This window comes from Triturus cristatus, chromosome 1_1, assembly GCF_964204655.1.
Source record: "Triturus cristatus chromosome 1_1, aTriCri1.1, whole genome shotgun sequence".
In the NCBI taxonomy this organism is placed as follows: domain Eukaryota; kingdom Metazoa; phylum Chordata; class Amphibia; order Caudata; family Salamandridae; genus Triturus; species Triturus cristatus.
This window is the reverse complement of record NC_140579.1, coordinates 575,435,138-575,453,560: the sequence shown is the minus strand read 5'-3', so window position 1 is coordinate 575,453,560 and position 18,423 is coordinate 575,435,138. Positions and strand designations below refer to the sequence as shown.

The window sequence follows — 18,423 nt, the reverse complement described above, 5'->3', positions numbered from 1 at the left end:
GAGTGGACTAGTACATCATACTAAATTGAGGGCAGTGGCAGCACATCAGACCATGCATGGCAGGAGGGAGGAGGCTAGTCCATGGATTCACACAACAGAGGATAGGGAGGAGGGGGATGGGGCAGCAAGCTAACTGTTCAGAGAAGGCGGGTATTAGGAACTTTATTGTTTTTAAAACGTGTGTCTGTGCGAACTACTTAAAATATGAACAAGTATGCAGCATAATCTCACTTTTATTCAGGAAGAAGAGGACGTTTGTGACTGTGACTCCGGGCTCACTTGGCAGGAACACCCCCTGACCCTCCACCCCCTATCGCAAAATGTAATGCCCGTGAAAAGGGTAGGTGAACACAGTGTTATATAGAACATAGTCCTGAGAGCACGATTGAAAATGAAAACTAGATATAGTGTATGGTATAAACTATGCACCAAAAAGTGTGATATAAGATGAACCGGGCGTGAAATATAATATGCAATACATTGTGTGCAATGACAGATTCATTGGAGAGCGCGAGATATCGCATAGCACGCGCTAGTGCCTGTGCTATGCGCCTTGGAGTGTAATATGCACAGGGCAGTGTTGTGTAACCTAGCTAGTCTCTAAAGTTGTAATATAAAATATTTGCTGGGGAGTGTAACGCTGCATATGCACTGTGACAAAGATATGGATCCCAGATTGTAATATGTATGGCATAGCACTGTGCGTTATAACATAGGCATCGAGGAAGGCACGTTAGATGGGGCAATATAACCCGTGCGAAGACAAGTGTGGCATGACATATTCACTGGGTGGTGTTACAGTGCACATGGGCTAGAGAGTGTCATAGCATATGCACTAGCTAGTGGAATACAACACAGAGGTGTGTGGCACTCAGCAGGCAATGGTGGGTGTAACACAGCATTGGGCTCTGCCAGGAGCGCGCTGTGACTCTCAAGTGATGTTCGTCCCCTTTCCAGAGAGTAAAATAAAAAGTATTACACATCCGGCAGTGGATGTGTGTTTTATTAACCGTGAGGCGGATTTCTTGCATAGTTTTGGTCGAATTTTTGTCGAATCCCCTTTGAATGGCTTGGTGTGCATGTGTATTAAATGTGCCCGTCAATAGCTACCCATGTTTGTATAAATAAACGACAAGGGTGTCTACCGGGATTAGGCACGGTAGGGCATCAGACATGTCAGAGCTTTACTAGTTGTGTAAATACATTCCACGTGGATTCATTGTATGCATAGTCGCCTTTTAATGAATATCACGCAAATCATCATGGTGATAGGTACGTACGGTTTGTCCAGCATGTCCTAGGTGTGTCTATAAATATATATTTTTTAAAAATAATAAAAAACAGTGGCCGGCCCTGGGGATTGGGGTCAAAAAAATATAATTAGGAGACAGGCCCTGGGGGATGGGGTCATCAGGGCCAATAAATTAGAATAAGAAGGGGAACCACACAGCCCCCCTTCTTAAAAAATTAAAATAAATAAAAGACTGGCATCGTGCCAGAGGCCACGCCCCCTCCTTGCAGCACTCTGCAAACGCGCCCCCTGGCGAGTTGTAAGTTGGGGAATTAATTCCTCTTCAATACTGAGGGTCCCTGAGGGCCAACTAGCCCAACAGGCATCTCCAGTATGCGCCAGGGAGCTGCGCAGCAGACAGGTGTTTTGAGGCCAAGCCCCTTTTTACACCTCTCTGCAACGCAGCTCTGTGGCGCTTACTGGAGGTACCTAGTGGTCTAGTTTGACCCTAGGGACCCTTAGGATTCAAGGGGACTTAATCTCTCAACTTAGAACAGCCACAGGGCGCGTTTACACAGTGGTGAAGGGAGGGGACGGGGCCTGAGGTGACGTGTGCAAACACGCACTATGGCACGTTTTAAATTGGGGATATAATTTCCCTTCAATACTGAGGGCCCCTGGGGGCTAACTAGCCCACCAAGTGCTTCCAGTAAGCGCCACTGAGCTGCATTGCAGAGAGGTGGTCCAAGCCGTGCCACTTTTTACACCTCTCTGCAACGCAGCTCTGTGGCACTTACTGGAGGTACCTAGTGGGCTAGTTGGACCCTAGGAATCCTCAGGATTCAAATGAACTTAATCTCCCAACTAAAAATGGACACAGGGCGTGTTTAAACAGTGGTGAAGGGAGGGGACGGGGCCTGAGTTAATGTGTGCAAAAACGCCCTGTGGCCTGTTTTAAGAGGTAGTTTTAATCCCCCTGCCCTATTAGATACTAGGGGCTTACAGAGGAGGTCATGCTAATCACAGGGGGACCCAAACGCATAATGTTCCCTAGTGTATGTAGGTGTTTTCACTGTATTCTAAGTGTCTTTTAACATAGCACTGGCTCTAGGACTGATTAGTCAGACTCAGTTACCACCAGTATCCGTCTGAAAAAGTTGAGGGTACAGGATGATTTTGCAACAAGGCTTCTTTCTGCTCTTCTTTTTGTTCTTTCTGCACGTTATCCTTCTTCCTGCACTTTTCTTCGTCTTTGAGGACTTCTGTTGCTTCTTTCTGCACTTCTTTTTTTTCTTTCTGTGCATTTTTTCTTCTTTCTTCACATGTCCTATCTCTGTAGGCATAGTTAGAAATTAGCATTTAAAAATCCTTTGAAATTCACAGAAAAAACCATAGGTTTCAGTCATGTTATAGTTAGGAATTAGCATTTAAAAACCTCAGAAATTCACTGAAAAAACCATAGGTTTCAGGGGTGTTATAGTTAGCTGGACTTTTCACTTGTACAAAACCCTTGAAATTCCCCCGTTATAGTTAGTTCAGCTAACTATAACTCGCGCCCGCAATGCACTGCTGATGACGTCACATATTACATCACCCATGACATGGTCAGTGACATCACTCATGACATCACTGATGACATCTCAAGTGACATCACTGATAAATACACATGCATAAAAAGTAAGGGGAAGAGAACGTTGGGTACAGTAACAATAACACTAATGGACATATGGATGAGCTGAGGTCTTAAGGAGATAACACACGGTTCCATGTTATAAATGTACATTTATTTGTATACTGAAAACAGCAATTTTGATACTAAGGCATAATCTCAAGCTCCTGTCTCTTTTTTTTCTATAGGGATCTGAGCATGAACAATATCAGTGATCTCCAGCCCAATGGCTTTCATCACCTTCGCTTCCTGGAAGAGTTGTAAGTACCGCAGAATCTGTCTTTAATTTTAGTGGATTTATATATTCCATTCTGGAAATTTGTAATAAAGGAATTTATTCATCTCTAGTCAAGTTGAAGCTGCCTGTTGCTTTCCAGTATGTCTTTATCTACAATATCGCTGTCACCTTCGGTGGGAGAGCACGAACACTGGGATGACTTTCCTCAACATTAAGAGGCCTTAGGGGTGGGGACTTCATGTGTGTGGGGTGATTGATCCAGAACTTGTTTGGTTTGGGAGTAGTGACTTTCATGACGCTTTTGGAGCAAAGAATCCATTGGGAATGTAACCACGATTTTGTCGCATAGGTAAAGAGGGTGGGTGACCCCTGGTTCTTTAAAGGTGAGATAGAGATACATGAAGCTTGTTTAAGGCACCTGGAAGAGCCATTGTACTGGTCCGATGAGTATCCTCCCTTTTGACTATCAATGTGCATTGCTTCTGAATTGTAGGATCTTTGTAGCTGGTCCAGCAGTAATTTTGTGAAGCTGGAGAACAGGTCATTTGTGCAGACGAGCATTGCCATGATCATGGCCCCCACCAGAATGTTTTTGCACCTATTGCAAAGGTACAAGCTGATGGTGCTGATGGGTGGTTGAAGAAGCTAATATTTTGTAGAACTAGCAGGAGAACACCCATCTTGGAACTAGTTAAAGGGTGTTTACAGCTTTCAGTATGTCTCGTAGCTGGCTCCTTGAACCACAGACCTTTTGGTGTTTCCAATGAGTCTTCTGCTTAGCAGAATAGCCGTGCAATATTAGCAGTGCTCTGATGGGTGCCTGACAGTGATGATGGCAGTTTTTCGTTCATTGTTTAATCTAAAGTCATATTAACATGTGTATAAAGTAAGTTGCAATCTTTTAAACATTTCCTTCCAAGCTCTCCTCTTCTTTTGTATCTAAAATAGGGCTGCTCCTGGTGGCATTGCTGATTCCTAGAGATAATTGGTTTCGGAGGACAAATGACTTAGTTTCATGTTTCATGACTCAATCAGTTTTCTACCCTTTTATAGGTTTTAGAGTGGTATGTTTATCACTGCTTGGTATGTGTTTTTGAAACCTACATGCCAATATTTACATTTAAAATATTTTTATTGAAAGGCTAAACATGCAAAAATTTCATGTTTGCAAAACACTGAAATTTTAATTTTGATGCATTGCCCAAAAACATGCTCCAGAGCTGCCTAGTTCTTGAAGGTGCTGCTGATCACGTTTTACACGCAGTCCTTCTAGGCTGTTCTTTCATGAGTTCTAGACAGTAGATGGGCAGTAGATGGGAGAACGAAGCATCTAATCGAGGAAGCTCGCATCCTTTCAGTTTCCCTTTCATACTGAAAACATTCTTGTACTAGTGGCATCCACGCTGTTGCATTGTTCTTTACAGGGAGGGCATTCATTCAGTGTGTGATTACAAATATTCCCACATTTACCACAGGTAACTTTCCTTTGGTAGTGGGCTCACGCTCACAAGCCAGCATCTCTTCAAGTTACATAGTGAAGACAAGAAATGTAGACACTCCTACACTTGAAAGATACTTGCAACATGAGGCTCCGTTCTAGAAGATCAATAGTATGATGGAGGAAAAGATTATTTTTGGGAAAGTATTTGACGAGCTTTTGAATGGAAAAAGAATTACTTGAATCTTGACTTCCTTACCAGTGCAATAATGTACAAAAACTGTAAGAATTAAGGGATTTAAAGTTTTATGATCACTGAATCTTCAAAGTTTCTATGTTGTGGCTAGGGCCATGACAGACAGGGGGCATGCCATACCAGTAGATATGGCCAATTCTATTGCCGGGACATTTTTTCCTTGGCCTCTGGAGCTATGTTCCACAGTAGTTGCAGTAGGTGGAACTTTAAGGTCAGTGATTGGCTAAACGTGAACCCTCACCAATGGGGATTGGCTTCAGTACTTGGCAAGAGCCAATGGTTGGGCTTCAACAACTATTCAGATAATATTAAAAAGAAAAATTAATGTGATAGTAATAGTATATCATTGTTGTTTAAGGTTGCTTTTTCAAACTTGAGCTGACTTTAAAGTTGTATTCCACAATCTACCTTCAAACAGAATGAAGTGTAGGTTAATGGGCTTTGTATCAGCTTATTCTTTGGGTCAAGCTTGCTCTTCCTCACGTTGTTTAGCTGCTCTCGGAGACCCTTCTGCATCTGGTTACTCTGCTCCACCATTGCTGCCGACCACCACAGGCCTCACTAAGCTTTTCTGGGCTTATTAGTTCTCAGGATTGTAGCCCAAGCAACCTGAGAATTACTAAAATTCAATATTTTCTGGTGGGTGTTTTTGAAAACTATATGGATTAATTAAAAACTACTCCCACTCTGATTCCTGTAGAATGTGATAGTCTCATCTGACACTTTCGGCCTAGCTAATCCTTTGGGCACTTGCCTAGTTGAATCAAATTAACAATTGCACTCTGGGAATTTCTAGGATTTCCCAAGTTAGGTCATGAAGTGGGAGTAACAGTGAATTTTGAATGCAAGTCCTGCATCAGTAGACCGAATTGACATCCTTTCACAATTTTGTACATTCCTGGACAAGAGTTTAGCCAGGAGTTGTAGGGGGCCACTGCCTCTCACAGAATGCATTTATTGGCAGATGATTTATAGTGCAGGAGCATAGACCTTCTTAGCCAGGGCAGGACTGGTAAACAAAATCAGTCCTGACAAACTGCTGTTTGCTAGGGCTGGTTTAGGACGATTTTGTTACAGGGGGCCGATCTTGCCGCCTCCCTGGTAACAAAATGGCCCCTCAGGGGCCCAAAACCCGCCCCAACCCTGGCGGCCCACCGGGGAAACACCCGGGGCCCACTACGGCCAGTCCGGCCCTGTTTTTAGCTACATCCTGGATGAAGTTGTTTATTGAACATATTGGTTAAATCCATGCAGTCTCCCATAACTGGGACCTTTCAATTCTCACCAAGTGTGGTATGCATAGAGACCATGTGCTGTATGAATGATGTCCTGAGTGACACACTGCATGGCACACAAGATTCTTGTTATCTTTAACATGGCTAAAGCCATCTCAACTTCCATGGCCCTTGAAACAGCTGATGAAAACTATGCCTCAAAGACCATATAGTAGTTCACCATATTTCTTGGTATGACCACGTTCATCCCTGAACAAAATACTGGCTGAAACCATTTAGAAGGAAAACAACATGGTGGAGAGTAAATGAACTGACATGTAGGAATTTAGGGTCTGATTATGAGTTTGGAGGTGTGGGAGCGGGCCACCACACCACAACTCCGCTCCTACACTGCCAAACCTCACTGCCGGCCGGATGCCAGATTACTAGTTATCTCGTGGTTTGGCAGGTGGTCCTTTGGTTTTCCCACGGCAGTGCCTATTGCAAAAGGCATCACAATGGGAGCGCCAAAGCCCATTCCTGCAGGACATGGACTGTAAAGTCCATGCCGTGCAGGAAATGGGGTGCATGCAGACAGGGAGGGGCGCACCCTGTGCCACCCCCTGCATGCATCCCATGGCCCTGAGACAACATGGGGGCCTGTAGGGTCCCCTAAGTTTCCTCACTGCCACCCTTTTCATAGTGGGCTCACCACCAAGAAAAGGGGATGTGAGGAAACTCGTAATGTGCTTTGTGGTGCCGCATTGGCACCGCCACCATATTGCGGCCCTCAGACCGTTGGGCCACCGCCAGGGATCGTGGATACCTAGCATTTGCAGCAGTCCTTTTACGGTCCAACCACTGTACTCGTAATACAGCAGTTGGACCACTGGTGCAGAGTTCCATGAGCACAACTCCACTGCGAGTTTGGCGGTCCTATGCACCGCCAAACTCGTAATCTGGCCCTAAATCAGCATCAGGTCTATATGCTTGATAAAAGATAAATGTCTTCATAGCTCTGCTGTATTACTTTAAGTCTGTCTATGGGTTTTTTGTCAACAGAAGTGAGTTCCAAAGAAAGGTGACCTGTGTGAATCTTGTTGGGAGGAACAGGCGATGGTTTTAGATAGAACTGAAGGAATCCCTTACAGATGAGTGGTACGGTTAAAAAGTGAAAGACTGCTCATCTGCAAGGGGGAGCAGAATGAGTAAAGTGTGGAACAATCACCCTGCTACAAAATACTGGTGGTGCAGCGGATACCCTTGTAGTTGAAGAAAGAAGGATACTCTTTATTTTTTTAGGTCTCGCTGAGTCAGCGCGCATGCGCTGCTCTGCGAGACATTTAGTAGATGAGCTTTCAAAGTGCTGCTGGCTGGCCTAGCGCTTGCGACCACGTGAGCGTGCACGCGCGCAGCCGGCCGCCAACTGTCTTTCACGGGTCATTAGCACCACTCTGCCGCACGTCTTGGGCTCCTGCCATGTCTGCTTTTGAACCTCGGAATCGCGATCACTTTCACAAAAGTAAAGAAATGATCTATTTCTTTACTTTTGCTATAATCGCGGCACCCGCGCTTTACTTTTAATGTTAAAAGTAAAGCGCAATGCCGCGATGCTTGTTTTTCTAGTGGGGCGAGTGCTATATTTCAATTAAGGAATAATAACAAAGGTGTAAACTGATACCGTCAATTCATTACAACAATGCATAATAAATACACGTTTAAAACCGTCACCACATATATAACAACTACAGAACCAACACAATGCCACTGTTGGTCAATGTAATGTGGGGTTGATAAACAAAGTAGTGTAGAATCAATCTTTTATTGGCTGGCCAATAGCACTCACACAGTTGCTATTGTATCGACGTTGTACATTAATTATAGGAAAAAAATCCCCAAAATATAATCATTTGGAGAATAAATCTTTCATTGACAGTTGGGAAAAAAAAAGTCCACGTAACGCGGTGGTCTGCCACCACATTCAAATGCACTGCTATTCAAAGCTGCTATCAGAGAGCCTACAGGAGGGAAATAATTTTTGTTATAAATTTGATAGGCAGAACTGCTGGAACATTATGCCGCCAGAACACTTCAACTACAAAACACTTTATCGCCCCACCCGAAATAGTTAGATTTGGCCTACAGAAGGCGCCCTCAACCTAGCAGCAGATGCCCCACCTGAGCACAGTCTCCAGGCTGCTCTTGTGCTTGTCCAGCGGGCACCCGGTAGCACTCTTGTGGAGCTTGTTGAGCTCCTCAGCAGCACGGCAATACTCGGCCTGCTCGTCACCGGCCCCCGAGTGGGTCACCTGGATAAACTTGCAGAGAGGCTTTGCCAGGTCCACCTCTGAGGTCTTCTTCAACAGCACTGAAATGAAGGTGGTCATAGTAGCGGCTGAAGTCTGCTGGGCACCGCAGTGATCACAGGCTCACACGAGAACCGGGAGCACAGACTGCATGGTAAGGAACCGAGCCCAGACTCGCACTTTTGGGTAGGACGAGCGCTTGGAACCGAGAATCCAAGACGCATGAGTATTAACTCTTTTTTAGTGTAGAACGTCTGCAGCTTAGTTCAGTTCCCCATACAAACATGGCTACTGCCCAACAGTATCACGTTCCAGGGAAGGGCGGTCTAGCCCTTGTTGACTTCCGTGACGTCAGGGTAAGAATAACTCGGGCACCTGCGGCTTCTGCCTCACCTTACCCATTCTCTGCGTGGTGCCCTGCTTTTGTTGCACACACTCGGAAGAAGACGGGGCAAGAGTGACTGGAGGGTTTGCTTCAGTGTGTCATACGGGAAAAGCGACAATGCGCTGCTTAGTCGGTCTTAGGAAATGTGTAGGGTGTTCACTCATCCCAAAGTTTCTCGGGCAGTCCCGGTTTTTGGAGGTTTGTCACCACGTCCCAGTGATTTTCACAGTTTGAAATACTTCCCGGTTTTTGAGAGGAGGGTTAAATGATGCTTAAGAGCAGGGCTTTAAGTGGGACGGGTCTGGGCACCGGCAGTTTTTTTAAGGAGGCCTCGAAACAGGTCTCTAGCGGGCTCTGTTTTTGCCCGGGCACAGGCAGTCCGTCTTTCTCCAGACTGCAGTCACATCGATGTGCGCTGCTCACACTGCTCACTTCTCACTAGTGGAGAAGTGACGGCATGACGTCATGCCAGGTGAGCGATGTAGGGGAAGGGAAATCCTTTAAAGAGAGTCATTTTCTCTCTGGATTTCCCTTCTCTTTTTGAAAATCCGGAGCAGCAACATTGTTGTGGTGTCAACAGGAGTGTAAGTGGAAGCTTTTTCAATATTATATACAAGCCATAGTTGCTGCTTATTTAACTTATGCAACTCACAACCATTGACAAATCCATTAGGCCTGGCTTGTTGTAGGTATAATGTTACTTGTTGTATCATATATCTGGATGCAATGACAGAAAAAGCAAACCCCAAGTCGGGCGGCACACTCTGCTAAACACAGATTTTTATCTTGCGTGTTTTTAGCCACGCCCTTTGAGAGACCCCCCAGTTTTTTCATCCCACTTAAAGCCCTGGCTAAGGTGCTCCTTACCTAGCCATGATGTAGCAGAACAAGTGTAGCGTTACTTCGGACTAAACTTTGGGAATTAGTGTGTAATGGGAAAACCCTGTGAAGAGTGGCTTCTCACAAAGTCTGATCGTGTTCACCCATTTCACTTATCTGCTATTACACTTCTGTCCCACATTCTCCTGCTACCAGGGTCTTTTGCTTATGAAAGCTTGCCCTATGAGAAACTCTCTCTTGACTGCTTAAAATTCTATGCAGTTTAGGCTATGCCCCCCCCCCCCAACCCACCATAGCTCCTCTTTCCAGACTTTCCTGTGAGACTGCGCAAGTGCACCCCTGGTCCTACCCAGAGGCAGATGATGACCTTGGAAAGAGCTGGGCGTAACACCTGCCCTAAGCTACAGTGAACATGTGAGCAAATTCCTCTTTCTCCTGTGATACTCATTGTAAGAAAAGGTTACAAAAATTGGGTCATAAACAGCATTTTACTGAACAGTTTACTCATGAAAGCTATAGGCTCGAAAGGACATTCCTAAAGTGTGCAGTATGATGTTCCAAGCAAGCCTGGCCCGCCCTCCTCCCGGTCATTTTAACTACCCTGACATCATTAGCCAACCTCTCATTTAGATAAGTTTCTATTTGAAATGAGCATTCAAACATGCCATGACTGTTGAGTTACCACTAGAAATTGGTACAGGGTTATTCAGAAGCCATGCGTTCTGTTTTCTTGAGCATTCTATTAGACTACAGCACAATATTCGCCATAAACATGACTAGCAAGGAGGCATCAGAAGGAATCTGAGACATTTAGATGCTTTTATTTGTCTCTGTTGAGTGCTTTGGAAGAATGAAACTCTGCAGACTGCCTCATGAGCAAAATGTTACATTCTGTTTTTAAGAAAGGACATTGGGGTTGAATAGAGTCAGTAAGACTCTTGTCATGACGCCATGCTACAAGGTTCTCACACTCGCAAAAAAAACACCACTGTGTCAATGGGCAGAATAGTGAACTACATATTTTCTAGTTTCGGTGATGGGATCTCTTTTCTGGTATATCGGATAGAAAGGTAAGGGGAGGTTAGTTTTCTGCAGGACCATGCTACTTCCTCAGTATATTATAGCTCAGTGTTGTACTTGTGACTCAGCAGACTCTGGACATCTTTCAGGTTATCCACTCTTTCCAATTTCCTCTTGTCCTTGAGGCATCAGAGGCTGCCCATACCATTCCGAGCCCTCATCTCCTCCCACCCTCTTAGTTATTGCTCATAAAAACATCATAATCCTTAAAATAACAGTCTGGGCAGCCTTGGCCAAGGGCAGATGATGTGAAGGACCTAGTGGAAGATTTGTTCCACGTGTCGGCCTTGGTGAGGACAGGCAAATCTTGTTGCCTGAAGTGCACTTAAATCCTCAGCCTCCTGGTTCTTGCTGAAAGCACATTTTTTATCGAATCTGCTCTTTATTATTTTCTCTTATTGTTGTGAGGAGTAGAAGTATGCTAATGGCTAGGTTGCAGACCTCGGAACTGAGAAAACCGAGTGCAAATTCAAGCTTCTCTATGAGACAAAAATTGTGTAAATGAGTCAGATTATTTCTGGATGCCTCCGCTTTTTATCTATAAAAACTGTGAGCACCTAGAGGTGATTCATTTTGTGCTGTACAATAAAATCCAGTCTGCCTGTGACTTCACATAATTGTTTAAAAATTATATAGCACACATTTGGCCTCAATTTGATACCTAGTAACAATGAGGGTTCAAGGACTACTTGAGGTTGAGTAAAAAAAATGTATCACCTCGCCCCATTCATGAAGGAGAGACTGCGGTGACTGAGATTCATTTATTATTTTAGCATTCTTATTTTAGCGCACTAGACTAATGGTATTAGCGCTGTACAATTAAACAACTAGCGCAGTGCATTTTATAAAAAATCATTTAAACTATTTAACTATATTCTAATTACTGAGTTAGACTTGAGATATTCTGAAACAGGGCACAAGATGTTACCACAGAAAAGCGAGAGGCCGGCAGGAGAAACTGCTGCTTGAATAGAATTACAATTAGTGAGAGACTGGGCAAAATATCAAGGAATGCCTTTTGAAGGGAGGATAATAGAAGGTGTGTAAGAGTGATACCCTCTCAACTCCTTATAATAATAATAGTATAAATGCATAACGCTAGCTGCTTCCAACATCAAAGAACTGTAAACAATCAATGTAATTATCCTAACTCAAAGGTAAACATAATGTTCCCTTCAGTATGATGACAGGCTCGGGCATGCTGGGCTTCAAACCCATGACTGCAGGTTGCTGAAAGTAGTAGGCAATAAACCCAGCGAGCTATATTTTTGTCAGGGCTTCCTTTAGAGAATGACTGAGGACTGAATGGACGCAGACAGTAACGCCCACCCAGTTGCACCTGTGCGGAGACCCCTGGTGCCAGCCGCAGGACTCAGACTGAATCTGCGTGGAGAAAAAACTCCATTCTGTGCTTGAAAAGTCATCCCTGTGGAGTGGGAACACGACAAATTTTGTTCTCTTTCTATCTTCTCAAAAACATGATCCCACCAGAGATAAGTTATAGATTGGAGAGTCCTGAAGGGATCCATTATTAAATTATCAGAGAGGCCTGTTGACTGAACATCCTCCCAAGAGAAATCGAGGATTAATTGGGAAATAATCCACCATCCGTTGAGGACAAGGAGTGGAGAGAATGGGCATAGAGAATCAATCAATCAATCAAAGGCATTTATAACGCGCACTACTCACCCGGAGGGTCTCAAGGCGCTTGGGGGGTGGGGGGGTCCGCTACTGCTCGAACAGCCAGGTCTTGAGCTTCTTCCTGAAGGAGAGGTGGTCTCGGGTCAGGCGTAGGTCGGGAGGGAGGGAGTTCCAGGTCTTGGCGGCCAGGTGGGAGAAGGACCTTCCTCCTGTTATCGCTCTTCGGATGTTGGGGTCGGCGGCGAGGGCGTGACTGGTCGATCGGAGATGGCGTTTGGGAGCGTAGAAGTTGAGGCGGCTGTTGAGGTAACTCGGGCCTTGGTTGTGTAGGGCTTTGTGTGCGTGGGTGAGGAGCCGGAAGGTAATTCTTTTGTTGACCGGGAGCCAGTGCAGGTCTCTCAGGTGTCTGGAGATGTGGCTGTGTCTGGGGATGTCGAGGATGAGTCTCGCTGAGGCGTTCTGGATCCGCTGGAGTCTCTTCTGGAGCTTGGCGGTGGTTCCGGCGTAGAAGGCGTTGCCGTAGTCCAGACGGCTGGTGACGAGGGCCTGGGTGACCGTCTTCCTGGTCTCGGTGGGGATCCACCGGAAGATCTTACGTAGCATGCGCAGGATGTTGAAACAAGACGAGGACACGGCGTTGACTTGTCTGGTCATGGAGAGGGAGGAGTCCAGGATGAAGCCCAGGTTGCGTGCGTGGTCTGTCGGTTTGGGTGCGGTGCCCAGGGCGGGGGGCCACCAGGAGTCGTCCCAGGCGGAGGGCGAGGAGCCCAGGATGAGGACTTCCGTCTTGTCTGAGTTCAGTTTCAAGCGGCTGGTCGTCATCCATTCGGCTACGTCTTTCATCCCTTGGTGTAGGTTGGCTCTGGCGGTGGCGGGGTCGTTGGTGAGGAAGAGGATCAGCTGTGTGTCGTCGGCGTAGGAGATGATGTTGAGGTTGTGTTGGCGTGCGATGGCCGCAAGGGGGCTCATGTAGACATTGAAGAGGGTGGGGCTGAGCGAGGAGCCTTGGGGAACGCCGCAGATGACTTCTGTTGCTGCAGATCTGAACGGGGGTAGGCGAACTCCCTGTGTCCTTCCAACGAGGAAGGAGATGATCCAATCCAGTGCCTTCTCCTGGATTCCGACGTTGTTGAGGCGCTGCACTAGGGTGCGGTGGCAGACAGTGTCGAATGCTGCGGAGAGGTCTAGGAGGATGAGGGCCGCTGTTTCTCCGTTGTCCAGCAGGGCTCGGATGTCATCGGTGGCAGCGATGAGGGCGGTTTCGGTGCTGTGGTTGGCCCGGAAGCCAGACTGTGAGGGGTCGAGGGATCCGTTCGTCTCGAGGAAGGCGGCCAGCTGCTTGTTGACTGTCTTCTCGATGACTTTGGCTGGAAACGGGAGGAGCGAGATGGGGCGGTAGTTCTTGAGTTCGGTGGGGTCCGCTGTTGGTTTCTTTAGTAGAGCGCTGAGATCGGCGTGCTTCCAGCTCTCCGGGAAGGTGGCGGTGTCGAAGGAGGTGTTGATGATGTCCCGCAGGTGGGGTGCGATGACAGCGTCGGCCTTGTTGAAGACGTGGTGAGGGCAGGGGTCGGTTGGTGATCCGGAGTGGATGGAGTTCATCGTGCGGATGGTGTCTTCGGTGTTGATCGGTGTCCAGGCGCTGAGGGTGGTGGTGGGGGGCGTTGGTGCGGTCGTGGGGGGCGTTGTTTGTGTGCTGAAGCTGTTGTGTATGTCAGCGATCTTGTTGTGGAAGTACGAGGCGAGGGAGTTGCAGAGGTCTTGCGATGGGGTGATGTCGTTGTTTCCGGCGTTGGGGTTGGAGAGCTCTTTCACGATGTTGAAGAGTTCCTTGCTGTTGTGTGCGTTGTTGTCCAGGCGGTCCTTGAATGCTGTTTTCTTGGTGGCGTGGATCAGTTGATGGTGCTTTCGGGTGGCGAGCTTGAGGGTAGTCATGTTGTCCGGTGTTGGGTCTCTTCTCCAGGCTTTCTCGAGGGCTCGGCAGTTCTTCTTGGAGCATTTGAGTTCGTCGGTGAACCAAGGGGCCTTCTTGCTGCCGGGTCTGCTGGGCGGGGTCCTCAGAGGGGCGAGTTCGTCCGCGCAGTTGCTGATCCACTTCGTGAGGTTGTCGGCGGCCTGGCTGGGGTTCGCTGTGCTGGCGGGAGGGTACTGGCTCAGGGATGCGGCGAGTTGGTCGGCTGTGATCTTGTTCCAGCTTCTTCGTGCAACCTGTGGCTGGTGGTGGTGGATCGTGGTCCTTCTGAAGCTGAAGTGGATGCAGCTGTGGTCCGTCCAGTGGAGTCCGGTGGCGTGGCTGAAGACGATGTCCTTGCTGGATGAGAAGACGGCGTCGAGTGTGTGTCCGGCGAGGTGGGTGGGGGTGGTCACCAGCTGCTTGAGTCCGAGGTTGGCGAGGTTGTCAAGCAGGGTGGTGGTGTTGCGGTCGTTGTCGTTCTCCAGGTGGAAGTTGAGGTCCCCGAGGAGGATGTAGTCAGCGGAGGGGAGGGCGTGCGGGCTGATGAAGTCGGCGATGTCTTTCGCTGAATGGTGTGCGGGGTCCCGGGGGTCGGTAGATCAGGGAGCCTCTGAGGGTGGTCTTGGGGTCGGTGTGGATCTGGAAGTGCAGGTGTTCAGCGGTTGTCAGGGTGTCGTCGGTGTTGGTCGTGATGCTGATGGTGTCCCTGTGGATGATGGCGATGCCTCCTCCGGTCTGGTTGCCGCGGTCCCTCCGGGTGATCTTGTAGCCCTCTGGGATGGCGATGGCGATGTCGGGCGCTGAGGAGGCGTTCATCCATGTGTCCGTGAGGAAGGCGACGTCAGGAGCTGTGGTGTCGAGGAGGTTCCAGAGTTGGACGGCGTGTCTGTGGACGGAGCGGGTGTTGAGCAGGATGCACTTCAGGTGGTTGCTGCTGGTGTTCGGCTTGGTGAGTGTTGGTGCAGTGCAGGTCCGGATGCAGGTGAACTTGCAGGAGTGGCAGCTGAAGGGTCCGTGGGTGCGTCTCGGGGTGGCTCGGTAGCATCCTGGGATTCGGCCGGTGTTGAGTGCTTTGAGGGTGGCGGCGTCGTAAGTCCGGCGGGTGGGCTGGGGTCTGCGGGGGCCAGGGGTCCTGGCGCGGGGTGCGGTCCAGGCGCAGACGGGCGCAGACGGGCTTACCTTTGGCGCACCTTCGGTGCTCAATCGGTGCTCTCGCTGCGCGCGTCCGCTGCGCGGTCGCTCAGGGGGCGTCATAAGAAGGGAGCCGGGAGGGAGGGTCCGCTGGGAGGCAGGGAGCGCGGGGGCCAATCGGCAGGCGGGGGGGCGGTGTCGCGGCAGGGAACGGCGGGAAAACCTATGCGGGCTTGGTGGGCGGCCCTGCGGCGGCTGGAGCGCCGGGGATCCGAGGTCGGCAGGCAGCAGGTAAGGAGGCAGGCAGAGCAGGCGGGCAGCGTGGGGGCGACCAGGCCGTGGAGGGCGCAGAATGCACACCTCTATCCATGCTAGAGGATTTTTTTAGATCCTAGTTCCTCCTCATGGACATTTTCTGACAGAAAAATGGAGGACTCAACGGGGTCTGCACCACCCTAAGATTTCCCATTTAATGACTACTGCCATAAACGTAGCAACCGCTATACATCAACAGCTATATGGTGTGGAAATGGCTAAGTCTCAATTGTTTGAATCTCGGGCCAAACCCAGGCAAGTTGACAGTTCTAATAGAAAAAAGTCTAAAGTTAATGTGGTACAATAATGCACTGAACCTAAACAAAATGTTAATAGAGTACTTCTAGTAGAAGAAGCCACTGATTGCGTGGTGGGAGGAGTCAGTCAAGACTTTCGTAGATTAACGAGACCGACTGCTGAATTTAATGTATGTGGGCAGAATGTTACTCTCATGGTGGACTCAGGCTCTATGTTTACCATCATTCCTGAGTCTTTGTTCCTCTCACTGTGTAATGGTGTTCCCTTATCTGACAAGAACATCAATCCTGTTGGATACCAAGGTCAATCGATAGACATCTTAGGTTAAATGTGCGGCCCCATTAAATTTGGTATAAGAAGCACTGAAGGAAAGGTCTACATTGTCAAAGAAGGCCCCCTTATCCTTGGATGGATGCACCAATATGACCTACATATTGTTATCAATCCAAGGTCCCCCAACCAAATCATGGTGGTTGATGACGAAATCCAGATTGAAGACATTCTACAAGATGCTCATAATGTTTTTGAGGATAGGTTAGGATGCGTCAAGGGCTATCTCCACTAAATTATTTTAAAGCCTGACGCCTGCCCAGTTCAACACAAGCTCAGAAAGGTACCATTATCCGTGAGGCCAGGTCTTAAAGATCTCCTGGAAGATCTGTTAAAATCAAGAGTTATTGAGCCAGTTGAGGCATCCTCATGGATTTCTCCAGTGGTTTTGACACTTAAATTGAATGGTCGTTTAAGGTTTTGCATTGACCTGAGGTCACTCAATATTGACATTGTTACTGACACCTTTCCCCTCCCCAACATCAACAAGCTGCTGCAATCTGTGGGGTGTGGTAGATACTTTTCTAAGATAGATTTGAGAAGTGCAGACCACCAAATCAGGTTACACCCTGAGTCCAAGCCACTCACTGCCTTCATCACAGTAGAAGGTACTTTCCAATTCACTCGTATGCCGTTCGGCCTAGCCTCGGCTGCGAGTGTCTTTCAGCGAATGATGTCCAACATGTTTGAGGGCTTGGCTGGCATAGTATACTTCCAGGACGACATTCTCATGTTGGGGAAGGCTGTTGAGGAACACAACACCATCTTACAACAGGTGTTATGGAAACTAGAACATTGAAGCTTAACTGTCAACAAAGAAAAATGTGAGTTTTTTACCGAACAGGTTGAGTATTTAGGCAACACCATTTCTAGTGGCAGTATAGCTCCCAAGCGGAATTTGCTAGATACCATTAAAAATGCTCTGTCCCCCAAGGACTAGGATCAACTCAGGTCCTTTTTGGACCTCGTTGAATACTATTCTAAGTTTGTAAGAGGTTTCGCTGACATTTCGGAGCCTCTGAGGAGCCTGTTACGCAAAGGCAATAAGTATGTGTGGGAGAAACTACAAGAAGAATCCTTCCTGAATATCAAAAACGAAATTTTCAATGCTGGCATTTTATCTCCCTTTAATTCTGCATGCAAGTCTTTCCTCACTGTTGAATGCCAGTCTTACTGGCATTGGTGTGGTACTATCCCAAAATCAGCGTGGTTTAGAAAAAAGTATAGCCTTTGCCTCTAGGACTCTCACCCAAGCTGAAAGAAATTACTCTGTATTTGAGCGGGAAGCTCTTGCTGCAGCTTGGGGAGTTGAGTATTTTAGGGTATACTTGTGGGGTTTGAGATTTATTTTGAGGACGGACCACAAACCTCTGATGAAGATCTTGTCTACTGGGGGGGCTGGAAAAGGCTCTGCACGTCTTGCCAGATTCGCCGCCAGGTTGCAAGAATATTTGTACGACAATGAATTCATCCACGGGTGGAAAAATTTGCAGGCTGACTGCTTGTCTCATATGTCGTTGGACTGGGAGCAAGTCGATAAGGACATTGTGAGGAAGCTTAAAGCCGAGAAAGCTGTGGCCCTCGTGAGTGACGTTTGTGAGTGTTCCCTGGGTGCTTTCTCTAAAGCTCAGTGGATGAGTGAAATGCATTTAGACTCCACTTTGAGGGACGTCATTGTCTTGATTAAAAAGGGTGCTTACCGGAAAACCATGGTACCTGTTGCTGTTAGACCGTTCTGGAAACATTTGGACGAATTGTCTGTGTCTGGTTCTGATGTAGTCATGAGAGGCGATCGGTTTGTACCTCCTTGTGGTCTGAGATTGCACATATTTAGACTAGCCCACGAAGTTCATTTGGGCCAAGGGATGACCATAAGGAGGATCAAACAGGAGTTTTGGTGGCCTGGGATAGATGACCAAATTAGAAAATGGGTGAAAGCCTGCAATTTTTGCAAGGAGAGTGAGAAAAGACTCAAAGTCAGCAGCCAGAGTGTCATGGGTCAGATCACCGATCCAGGAAAACCCTGGTACACCATTTGTTTGGATTTTATAGGTCCCCTCGCTGAACTACCGGTGGACAGGCGATTTGCGGCTGTTATTATCAATGTCCACTCTGGATGTCTCTTTGTTAAGTTCATGAG

At 47.6% G+C, this 18,423-nt stretch overlaps 1 protein-coding gene across 2 annotated transcripts in view; it reads left to right on the top strand.

Annotated features, from left to right (window-relative positions):
• Positions 1 to 18,423, top strand: part of LGR6 (leucine rich repeat containing G protein-coupled receptor 6) — a 1,163,733-nt gene that overhangs the window by 406,184 nt on the left and 739,126 nt on the right. For both annotated transcript variants that reach the window (XR_014978909.1, XM_085645134.1), the window contains exon 2: positions 3,089 to 3,160. Coding sequence is in view for 1 of the 2 variants with exons in the window: in XM_085645134.1 (XP_085501260.1) it covers positions 3,089 to 3,160 (72 nt within the window). In the remaining variant the exon portion in view is untranslated. The remainder of the gene's footprint in view (positions 1 to 3,088; positions 3,161 to 18,423) is intronic.